The 12,072-nt window shown below is 47.1% G+C and overlaps 1 protein-coding gene across 3 annotated transcripts in view; it reads right to left on the reverse strand.

Annotated features, from left to right (window-relative positions):
* The window catches only part of PPP3CC (protein phosphatase 3 catalytic subunit gamma), a 25,087-nt gene extending 22,387 nt beyond the window's left edge, over positions 1-2,700 (reverse strand). For all 3 annotated transcript variants that reach the window (XM_031065214.1, XM_031065213.1, XM_031065212.1), the window contains exons 1-2: positions 2,488-2,700; positions 1,089-1,213 (exon numbers count right to left, since the gene is read on the reverse strand). In XM_031065214.1, coding sequence (XP_030921074.1) covers positions 1,089-1,213; positions 2,488-2,515 — 153 coding nt within the window. In that variant the 5' untranslated portion in view covers positions 2,516-2,700. The remainder of the gene's footprint in view (positions 1-1,088; positions 1,214-2,487) is intronic.
* Positions 2,701-12,072: the final 9,372 nt, after the last annotated feature.

Consider the following 12,072-nt stretch of genomic DNA (forward strand, 5'->3'; position numbering starts at 1 on the left):
ACTGATTCTGAGCTGCATTTAATTGATTCTAAGCTGAATTTTACTGATTCTGAGCTGCATTTTATTGAGCTACATTCAAGCTGATTCTGAGCTGAATTTTACTGATTTGGGGCTGTATTTAACTGATTCTGAGCTGCATTTAATTCATTCTGAGCTGCATTTAATTGATTCTGAGCTGAATTTGAACTGATTATGAGTTGTATTTAACTGATTTGAGCTGCATTTTACTGAGCTGCATTTGAACTGATTCTGAGATGAATTTTACTGATTTTTGAGCTAAATTTAATGGATTCTGAGCTGTATGTAATTGATTTGGAGTTGCATTTTAGCTATTCTGAGAGGTATTAAACTGATTTGGGGCTGTTTTCAACTGATTTTGAGCTGTATTTTACTGAACTGGATTTGAACTGATTCTGAGTTGAATTTCACCGATTCTGAGCTGCATTTAATTGATTCTGAGCTCCATTTTACTGATCCTGAGCTGCAGCATTTGAATTGATTCTGAGCTGCATTTGAACTGATTCTGAATTGAATTTCACTGATTCTGAGCTGCATTTAATTGATTCTGAGCTGTATTTTACTGAGCTGCATATGGACTGATTCTGAATTGAATTTTACTGATTCTGAGCTGTATTTTACTGAACTTCATATGGACGGATTCTGAATTGAATTTTACTGATTCTGAGCTCCATTTCACTGATTCTGAGCTGCATTTTACTGATTCTGAGCTGTATTTTACTGATTCTGAGCTGTATTTTACTGAGCTGCATTTGAACTGATTTTGAATTGAATTTCACTGATTCTGAGCTGCATTTAATTGATTCTGAGCTGTATTTTACTGAGCTGCATTTGAACTGATTCTGAATTGAATTTTACTGATTCTGAGCTGCATTTTACTGAGCTGCATTTGAACTGATTCTGAATTGAATTTCACTGATTCTGAGCTGCATTTTACTGATTCTGAGCTATATTTTACTGATTCTGAGCCGAATTTGAGCTGATCTTGAGCTGGTTTTAACTGACTGCGCTGCATTTTAACCAAGTTTCAACACTTTGGGCTCCTTCAGCCCCAGCACCCCCATGGTCACCTCTATACTGAAGTAGCCTCTGTCCACGTAGTCCCCCAGGAAGAGGTAGCGGGTGTTATTGGGTGATCCTCCCACTTCAAACAGCTTCATCAGGTCAAAGAACTGCCCGTGGATGTCACCACACACTGGGGGAGCAAGAAGAGCACAAAAGAGGGACAGAATTACCACGCTAAGAAAAGCAAGGTCACGACAGCAGCGAGGAGCAGAGAGAGCGCCGGCAAAATCCTCTCTTGTGAGAGCTCAGCAGAGTTAAAAAAACCTTGTGGGTGGAAGGAACAGGGCAAAAAAACCTGCTGGGGTTATCCAGGTTGTTGTTTAGGAATTGAGCCATGAGCTATAGTGGAATTTGGGTCTCCTCTCCAGGTCTCATGAGCTCTTGGAGATCTATTTCACACCCAAGATAGCTCAGCTACCTCAGAAGGCATCAAATCAGCAGGATGGATTGTGTGGTAGTGTTGGAAACAAAAAATGTTTTAATAAAAGGCAAAATAACAAAACTCTGTATTTACAGAGAAAAACCAAGCCAGGTGCAAGAGGTCCTTGCCCCTGGTAAAACACCTCACAAAAGCAATTTGTTTCTTTGTTCTCTTCTTTTTCTAGTGAATTGCTCAGGTGGGATTTTTTGGATTCTGTCCAATTTTCTGTCCTTAAGTTTGAGGTGAAGTCACCCAAGTCTTGTGAGGTGTCTTTTCACCTAACTGAGGAGAGAAACTTCTGGGCTTATTTCCTTTTTAAGAGGACAAAAGATAGTTTTGTCACTCCCTCAAAAGAGAGCACATTCCTATGTGAAAAATGCCAATCAACTGTTTTTAAAATTTTAAAAGTTTAATAGTAATAAAGTGGTTATGAAAATAGTAATATAATCAGAGTAATAAAAATTTGAACAATTGAGATTAAGACAATACAAGACAATAAAAACAAAGAGTTATAGATAGTTCAGGTACCTCTTTCTGGGCAAAATAAGTCTGAAAAAGGACTCACATTAACAGAGGATTAACCCTTAAAAGCAACAGCCTGTTGCATATTCATACACCTCATACATGATGCATAAATTCCATTTAAACACAGGATTCTGTCTGGTCAGTGTCAGCTTCTTCCTCTGAATCCTGATTGAGCCAGGCGGGAAGAAGTTCATTTCTTCTGATAATGGAGCAATAAATTCTTTTTCTCTGAAAGATTCAGGTGTCCTGTGGCTGGTCTCTCAGTGCAACTACCTCATTCCTTTCTTTAAAAAAACATCCCACATCCAAAATTCCTATTTTAACCACAAAAGTTCCGTTTCAACTACAAAACTACATTCCCCATCCTATTAAAACGTTAACACAGCACTACTAATCACCACAACATAACACAAATAGTAAATATCTGCCTAGAGCCATTTAATGTGCACTTTTCACACCTGTGATTGGAGCCTCCACCTCGATCATGGTTTTCTCGTGCCTCAGGATGGCGGCGCCGTCGTTGATGATTTTCAGCGCCGCGTCCTCCTCCAGCCTCCCTTCCTTCACCAAGTGGCTCTTGAGGACGTCGAGCCTCGGTTTCCCATCCTCAAACACCTCCTTCAGAGTGAGCCGCTGCGTGGGAGGGAACGGGACAGCTGCAAAGGCAAGGCAAGGCAAGGAGTCAGCTCCTTGGGGAGAGGGAATGACAGGCTTTGCTTCTTTTAGGAAATTTAATCCACAAACATCAGAGGTTTATTGTTGTGGCGTGCTTTTATGGTTTATAATGGTTTTGTCTTTGTATCCCCTTATTTTCCCCAAATAATCCCTCTCCTTTGCTGAGATCAGGATGTTGAGTGATCAGCCAGGGGTCAACCCCCAAGTGTCACCCCACACTCTGTCCTAAATGTCCATTCCTCAGTACCCATCCCTTAAATTCACTGATTGGTCTGTCACCCAGGCAGGCCAGGATGGGCTCTGCAGGGCGAGCTGAGACCCTGCCCAGCACCCCAGTGTTGTGGTGTGTGTTTTTATACTCTGCAATTCCCCCAAATGGTTTATCCCAGATTGTATCCCCCTCCCTCTACCAGTGTAATCCCTCTCCTTTGCTGAGATATCCCCAAATCCCCACCCTGGCTCTCTGTCAGTCACTCACCATCCCATCCCCTCCATCCAGAACTTAGACATTGAGTGCTCAACCAGGGATCAACCCCCCAAGTGTCACCCCATACATTGTCCTAAATGTCCATTCCCCAGTACCCATCCCTTAAATTCACTGATTGGTCAGTAAAATGTTCTCTATTTTAAATTTCCACCTCCCGTTCAATGTAACCTTGGCACCTCTCCGGGGGCTCTCAGCAGAACCCCCCTGAGGTTGTAGGGGCTCCCCTGAGCTCCTGAAATAAACCCTGGATTAACCCCTGCTAAGAGTCAACCCCTTCATCTTCTGCCAAATCTTCACCCCAAAAAGCAGAATTTGCTCCTCTTCACCCCAATACCTCAAAGTTTCACCCCCAAAAAGCAGAATTTGCTCCTCTTCATCTCAATACCTCAAAAATCTTCACCCCCAAAAAGCAGAATTTGCTCCTCTTCACCCCAATACCTCAAAAAGTTTCACCACTAAAAAGCAGAATTTGCCCTTCTCTGCCCCAGTACTTCAAAAATCTTCACCCCCAAAAAGCAGAATTTGCTCCTTTTCACCTCAATATCTCAAAATCTTCACCCCCAAAAAGCAGAATTTGCTCCTCTTCACCCCAATACCTCAAAAAGTTTCACCACTAAAAAGCAGAATTTGCCCTTCTCTGCCCCAATACCTCAAAATCTTCACCCCTAAAAAGCAGAATTTGCCCTTCTCTGCCTCAATACCTCAAAGTTTCACCCCAAGCTTAGAAATTGGAAATCTTGATGGAATCCAATATTTAAAGGTAAGTTAAGGCCTCAGCTATTTGCAGTATGTTCCTTAAGTTTTTAATTCTGGATGGGAAATATCCCATCAAAAACTGCTATATTGTTATTATTATTGCTATTATCATCATCATCATCATCATTATTTCAAGGTAGGGAATAGGATGGTGTGGGAGAAAGTGACCTCTAGCAGAAAATAGGTAAAAAAAAAAAAAAAAACAGAACAAAAATCAGAGTTTTCAGTAAAAATCTGAATTCCTCATCTCCTTTCTCCCAGGTTGGGCTAATTTGAAAAAGATGGGAGCACACACGACCTTGGTGTAATATTTAATGGCTGCAGAGTGTCTTAAATTAAAATTAATTCCAGGAAGGAGGGCCTGGATGTTTGGGAAGAATTGGGAATAAAACCCCAAGTGTGTGGCTTGGCTGCCAGCATCCCCTGCAATCCATGGATTGATGGGAATCTTATCTCAGGGATCCTCTCAGATCCTCCCTAATCAATAAAAAGAGGAATTCCTCACCCTCTGGGGTCAGTTCTTTCAGCATCAGGTCAGGGCAGGATCAGAATGATTTAGCTGGGATGAGGAGGAGATGCTGGGATGGGCTTTGCTTTGGGATGAGGAGGAGATGCTGGGATGGGCTTTGCTTTGGGAGGAGGAGGAGATGCTGGGATGGGCTTTGCTTTGGGATTCTCCAGGAAAGCTCCAGGAAAAGCCTCTCATCTCAGTGCACACCCCACAGGGAGCTGGCATCACCCTCCCAGCCTCAGGGATAAGGCACAAACCTGCCCCAAAAAGTGCTGCAAGCTCTGCAGTCTGTAGGGATGGGGACAGCTGGACACAGCACCCCCCAAAATATCCCAAAATCTGGAATGGAGTGGGGATCTTAATGATGGTGGTGCCAGGCTGGGTCTGAGCAAGCACCTCCAAAAACAGAACAAAAAATCAGAGTTTTCAGTAAAAATCTGAATTCCTCTCCAAATCAGAAGAAGCAGGAATTCCTCACCCTCTGGGGTCAGTTCTTTCAGCATCCCCTGGCCATGGCAGGATCAGAATGATTCAGCTGGTATGGGCTTTGCTTTGGGATGAGGGGATGCTGGGATGGGAAGTAAAAAGGGAAAAACCTCCATTGTGAGGGGATTGAGCACATGGCAGGGAAAATCTTTTGCTCCCAGTGCCATAACTTCTTTTCCTTATTAAGTCTTCTGCTGTATTTTTGGTAAGGTTTAATAAACCTTCCTAAACTATGAAAAGTGAGGAGCTGTTTCTCACCCCCAGGAAAACACCTGGGATGCAAATCAGAGCCCTGTCCTCACCCATCAGCCACCAAACAGTGGGGAGGCCACACCTGGAGGCTGTGTCCAGCTCTGGGAGCTCTCTGAGAGTGAATCAGGGAAGGGAACGGAGCTGGGAAGGGTTTGGGGCACCAGGAGAGGCTGAGGGAGCTGGGAAGGGGCTGAGCCCGGAGAAAAGGAGCTCAGGGGGCCCTTGTGGCTCTGCACAGCTCCTGCCAGGAGGGGACAGCCGGGGGGATTTGGGATCTTATCCCAGGGAACAGGAACAGGAGGAGAGGGAACGGCCTCAGGCTGGGCCAGGGGAGGAGGAATTTCTTGCTGGAAAGGGCTGTTAAATACAGGAGGGGATTGCCCAGGGAGGGTTGGGGTCTCCATCCCTGGAGGTGTCCAAGGAACACCTGGAAGTGGCACTCAGTGCTCTGCACTGGTGACAAGGTGGGGACTGGGCACAGCTTGGGCCTGGTGATCCTGGAGCTCTCCTCCAAACTGAAGGATCCAGTGATACACTAAAATATTGAATTTTGAATTTTCCAGCATAGAGCTGGCCAAATAACACAGGGAGGAGAGCAGTGCCACGGCTCCCTTTTAAATGCAAATCAAGCAGCAATTTACCCTGAAAATCCCCAAGAGGAAACGCAGAGAGGCCGCACAAGAGATTCTCTACAGCTGAACATCAATTTTCAAATCACAGAACTGCAGGAGTGGCTCTAATGAAAGGGGAGCTGGTGCCTGCAACGAGGTGGCCCCACTTTCACAGATCCCTTTGGAAGTTGTGCTCTGTGTCCCACGTGCCTGGAACTCTCCAGAGCCTTCCCCAGCAAGCTGACAATTAAACCAGACCTGCTTAAACCCACACAGGCTGGAGCAGGGCTTTTTCTGCATCCACTGCTCAGCTCTGCTCCAAAAGATAAAAAAAAACCCCTCTGGAGATGGATGAATAAATAATTTTGCAGGATTTTTCCCCTCTGGGTCACTGCAGGGTTGGCAGTGCTGTGGGAGGAAATGAGGGAAGATGTGGGGCTGGCACCAACAGGATCAGCTGGCATGAGGGAGGGCAAAAGGAAAGGAAAAAGGTGGAAATGCAAGCCCAGGACTTGGAATGAGGGATTTTTTGGGACACTGAGAGGCTGAAAAATGATTTGTAAGTGCTACAAACCTTGTGGTGGTTCTGGCATCTGACTCCAAAGGGAGCCAGGGAGCACTTGGAGGGGAAATGCTTTACAAGGAAGAGAAGAGAGAAACAGAAACCATTCACCTCCACATTCCCCAGCACTCCAGGCCCTCAAGCATGGCCAACACCTTCCCATCCACAGCAAGGGGGTGAGAAGCCCCACAAGTGGGGTTGGAGAGCTCAGCAAAGGTGGGATGTGACCCCAGGCCAGCAGTGCCCATCCAGAGATGCACAGGAAGCTCCTGGCTTTGCCTTTTCCTGCTAGCCCCAGCGAGCAAAGTTATGCAAGATCAGAGCTGAGGCTTCAGCCAAGAACTTTTATGTAAGTTCCCTCCTTGGCTTTACACAGCTCCACTCCCACAAGGAGCTGGGCACGACCAGGAACCGGCTCCTCCTTGGCTCTGCCAGGGTTTCAGCCAGCCCAGTTTAATTAAATATCTCAATTTTATCCTTATCCACGCTCCTTTCTCTTGGCCAGGAGGAAGAGGATGCTCCTGCAGCCAGGCAGGGCTCTCTAACAATGGGAACAGCCCTGAGAGCAAACTGACCTGGAATTTTGTACCTCCAGGGCACTGAGAAGGGTGGAGAGACTCCCCCAGTTCCTGCTCCTATCTGAAAAATGAGGAGATAAGTCCTTATCTCACAAAAAAAAAAAAAAAAAAAAAAGAAATCAGAGATGTGGAATGGCTTGGGATGGAAGGAGCTTCCACCAGCCCAGGTTGCTCCAAGCCCTGTTCAGACTTCCAGGGACACTTGCAGGGATCCAGAGCAGCCACAGCTCTGGGAATTCCATCCCAGCCCCTCCCCACTCTCCCAGAGAATTCCTTCTCTACATCCACCCTAAATTTCCCCAGAGAATTCCTTCTCTACATCCACCCTAAATTTCCCCTCTTTCAGCTCAAATCCATCGCTGCTGTCACTGCAATTCCATGGTTGGTTCTGGAATGCCCAGCCAGTGGGTTAAGCTCATCCTCACAGCCAGCTCCCAAATAATTAATGAAAATTATGGATCAACCACTCCCAACATTCCAAGAATTCAACCCTGTGACCTCTGTGCCACCTTCCCTCTGCACACAAACCCAGGTGTTGCACCCAGGCTTGTTGGAACAGTGAAATCTGCAGGTCTGGGGTTTGTAAATCCACCAAGGGCATCCAAACCCAGGGCCAGGAAAAGGCAATTCCTGCTCCACCAGGAAAAAGCAATTCCAGCTCCACCAACAGGACACTGCTGAGGGCCAATCCACAACAAAAGGACACAAAAGCAAGAGAAGTTTGAGGTGTGAAATGGATGAAAAGGTCAGGTGTGCCCAAGGGAAAACGAAAAGGAAATTAAAAGGGAAATCAAAGGGATCTCTCTGCTGGACTCCAGGGCAAGATTCCATTTCCTGCCAAATTAACACAGATTTTATTTGTCAGGCCATGAGCAAAGGGGTGTTTGCAACACTCTGAGAGGACATGGATAGTTAAAGATGGGAGAATTTGGGAAAAAGCTGCTTTTCCACCACCAGCAGCGCTCATCCCTCAGTGCCAGATAAAAATCCCACAGGAAAAAAAAAAAAAATCCCATTCCTCCCTACCTCAGTCCTTAAAATGCACTTAAAATTCAGCTTCACCAGGGCTGCCCCATCCCCACCTCCAGAGGAGAAAACAGAGTGATCCACAGATGATTTGTTTATATATCCCAGAGTCCCTGGGCTGGCTGGAGGCAGCAGCTGAGGCGGATTCATTACTGAAAAAGGAGCAGGAGCTCCGTGCCTGCAGTGGCAGCGCTGGCCAAACGCTGCTCCCGGGGGCTGCAGGGAAAGGGATCCCCTCAATCCCCCCAAAAATAACCCCAGGGGCTTCAAAATTCACCAAAACAAACCGGAGGGAGGTTTCCCTGCAGCTCCTGATGCACATCTGGGAGAGGATGCAAACAAAGCCCCTTCCCTGCTTGTTCCTCAGCACATGGTGAGAGATGCACTTTGGAGTAACAAAAACCACATCTTGGGGCAAAAGCAAGGATTTGGACATTGAGGAGGTTGAATGGGCTGGCAAAGGTAGAAGCATTGCCAGGAAAAGTCCACCAGGAGCCACCCAAACCCCCTGTGAAAGGGAGAAGCAGCTCCAGGGCTGAGCTGGGCACAGCACGAACAGCAGGGTGGGTTTTTTTTTCCTCTTTCCCAATTTCCAAACAGCTCAACGTTATTTTTATCCCAGATTTTATTCCCATTCACACCTAACCTACATTCATCTATTCAAAGCTGAGTCCAGGGCTCACATGGAGCTGGCTCAGAGGGAATAATGTGGAGAAATCCAGCACAGAAAGGCCACAGAAATGACATTTTTTGCTGGGAAAAAGGTGGATTTTCAGCTTTCAGAGTCATTAACAGGGAACAAACCCTTGGAGGCAAGGGATGGATGTCACTGGCACTCCAGCAGTGCTCCAGCCACCCTGCTTTTCCTGCAGCTCCAAACACAAGGACAGGCTGGATCTCAGCAGCGGGGTGATGCTGGAATCCCAGAATTATCCAGCTTGGAAAACCCTCCAAGGTCATAAATTCCAATCTGTGACCAATCCCCAGCTCAGAGCACTGAGTGCCAGGCCCAGGCACTCCCTGGAAACCTCCAGGGAAGGGAATTCCACCACCTCCCAATGCCTATTTATCAGCAACCACCCTCTTTTCCTTGGAATAATCTTTCTTCTTCCCAAAATGATTGAACCACACGAATTTCTGGTCGTTAAACACAAAATTGTCTTTGCTTTAAGAATCCCCACCCTGGTTTCTGGGAGGTTTTTTCTCCCCTGAGGTGCCCTGATGTGAGAACCTGCAGAACCAGGTGTGTGTGTTTGTTTGATATCCTGATTTTTCCAAGCTTGGATCAAGCCCTGATAAATAATCTGTGTCATTTTGCAGGGCTGGCACAGGCAGCCTGACCCTGCCATGGCACAGAACTGTTCGTTCCAGCTGCAGGAACTCTGTGGAAAAAAAAACTAAAATGGAGCTTCATCACCTCCCACCTGAGGAAATAATTAACTTCTCCCTTATTAAAATAAACATTAATGTCAAAGAAAAATCTCCAAATGAAGTAAACAACTTCTTGTAAAAAACCAGCAAGAGCTAGGAATTATTATTATTATATTATTATTGCCATTTCCATCTGTTTTCCCCCAGATTTTTGCATGTTCCAATCCTTCTTTTTTGCTCTGGGTAAGGAACCTCCAGATTTCAGAAGCTCCAGAGACTCCCAAATGGAGGGGAAATAAAAACTTCCAGGGCTGAGAAGCAGAACTCTGGAAGTGCTGCAGGAAGACCACGAGATTTGGGGTTATGTGAATTCCTCTGGACCAGCAGCTCCTTTGCATGGATGGAGTTTTTAATGTCCCAGTTTTATCCAGAACTCCCTGCGTGCTTCTGGTTTGGAGAGCTGGCTCTGATCCTCACCTGCAGCCACAGATTCCTTTTTGTAGGGCAACCAGAATTATCTCCTCACAATAACCCTAAAAATACCTGCATTGTAGGAGCTGAATGAATGATTTCTTCGAAGGGGACAGTCACAGCCAGCCCAAAGCAGAGCTGGGATGGAGCGATGGAGCCGTTCCCAGCAGCAAATCTGTCCCTGCCTCAGCAGCTCCCAGGAGTAACACCCAAAATTTGAGGCCACGTTGGGAAAAGCTGGCAGGCCCTGGGGCTGAGCAGGAGCCAGGTGCATTTAAGGCTAAAAAAAGCAGGTGACAGCTCTGTGTATGGAAATGCAAACACAAACAGAGCACAGCCCTGGCCGCGCTCGGGGCTCCCACGGAAACCTGGGCTGCCCAAGAGGCTCCAAATCCACACAGACCTCAGGCAGACATGAATCCCCAAGGAAATATCACAGAATTCCAGAATGCTTTGGGTGGGAAGGGACATTCAAGACGATCTCATTCCAGCACACCTTCCACTAGGCCAGGTTGCTCCAACCTGGACTCGGCCACTTCCAGGGATGGGGCAGGCAGAGATTTTCTGGGAAAACCATCCCAGTGCCTCACCCTCTGAAACCTTACAGCTCCCTGAACTGTGCTCACAGCTCCCTGAAATCTTTGCAGTGATTACCCTGCTTCTGCTGGGAATTTGGCCAGCAAACAGTGAGGCCAGGAGCAAGCAAGGTGCCTTTGCTGAGGAGGATTCCCCAGCAGAGCTCAGGGCCAAGGTTTTGCCACGGCTGCCAATGCCGGTCCCACCAGGTGGAGCTGGAACTCTGCTTCGGGCAGGATTAAACCCAGGAGGGTTTAATTAGAACAGAGGTGACTTAAGCCACACCAGGCAGCAGCTCCCAGGCTCCTCACAAAGCCCTCCTGGCATGGCAGCCAGGGCTCCTCACACCTCACAGCCTGAATGAAGCTGAACCTAGAGGTGGATCCGTGGTGCTGGTCTGGCTCCTGCTCCTGCCATGGCTCCCCATGGATCAGAGACCTCAAAATACTCTCAGTGGGCACCCTCAGCCTCCCTGAAGTGATAAAATCCACATTTGCTTGCAAGGCCCATCAAGTTTCCAGCTCAGATTTGGCTCCTGATGACCGGCACTGATGCGGATTTTCCTGGGATTGTCATTGAGCCAATCAATCCAGAGCCTGGACATCACTGAGTGCCAGCTCAGCAAGCAGAGCCCAAAACCCTGCAATTCCAGCCTGGAAAACCTCTCTCTATGAGAGCCTCCAGCTCTACAAACTTTCCAGAGGTTAAAAATCAATGTATTCCCAGAAAATCATCACTCAGCAAACCCAGGGTCTTCCTCTCATTGGATTCCAGGGAGTTGCTGCAAAGCCTGAGGAAAAAAGGAGGAGGAGGAAAAGGAGGAAAGGAAAAGGAGGGGGAAAGGAAAGAGAGGAGGAAAAGCAAGGGAGGAGGAAAAAAAGAGGAGGAAAAAAAGAGGAGGAAAAAAAGAGGAGGGAAAAAAGAGGAGGGAAAAGGGAGGAGGGAAAAGGGAGGAGGAGGAAAAGGAGGAGGAAAGGAAAAGGAGGAGGAAAGGAAAGGGAGGAGAAAAGGAAAAGGAGGAGGAAAAAAAGAGGAGGAAAAAGGGAGGAGGGAAAAGGAAGGGGAAGGAAAAGAAGAGGGAGGAAAAGGAGGGGGAAAAAGGAAGAGGAGGAGGAAACAAGAAGGGGGGAAAAAGGAGGAGGAAAAAGGAGGGGGAGGAAAAGAGAAGGAGGAGGAAATAGGAGGAGGAGGAAAGAGGAGGAGGAGGAAAAAAGGAGGATAAGGAAAGGAAAAGGAGGAAGAAAAAGGAGGAGGAAAAAAGGAGGAGGAGAAGGAAAAAAGGAGGAGGAGAGGAAAAGGAGGAGGAAAGGAAAAGGAGGAGGAAAGGAAAAGGAGGAAGTTTAGAGCAAACAGCTGCAGCTACTTTAAAAAAAAAGTGAGCTCCCCAAAGGAGCAGGGAGGGGATTCCTAGATGTCAGCAGGCAGGGAAATTCACCACCTGTTTGCCAAGGTTCCAGCTTGGCCACTAATAGCTCATTAATGGAGGCACAGCGGGGGTTTTGTGGAAAAGGCAAATCCTGGGAATGTGAACCCGACGACCCTGCCACGGCTCCCAAGGGGCTTCTGGATCCCATTCCAAACCTGCTCTAAGCAAACACAACTTTGTGTCCTTCCAAGATCTCTGCTCCAGGGAACAGGCTGATCCACGTGGGAATCCTGGACAAAGCAACCCCCAGAAACA

Source organism: Geospiza fortis, unplaced genomic scaffold (genome assembly GCF_000277835.1).
Source record: "Geospiza fortis unplaced genomic scaffold, GeoFor_1.0 scaffold594, whole genome shotgun sequence".
Classification (NCBI taxonomy): domain Eukaryota; kingdom Metazoa; phylum Chordata; class Aves; order Passeriformes; family Thraupidae; genus Geospiza; species Geospiza fortis.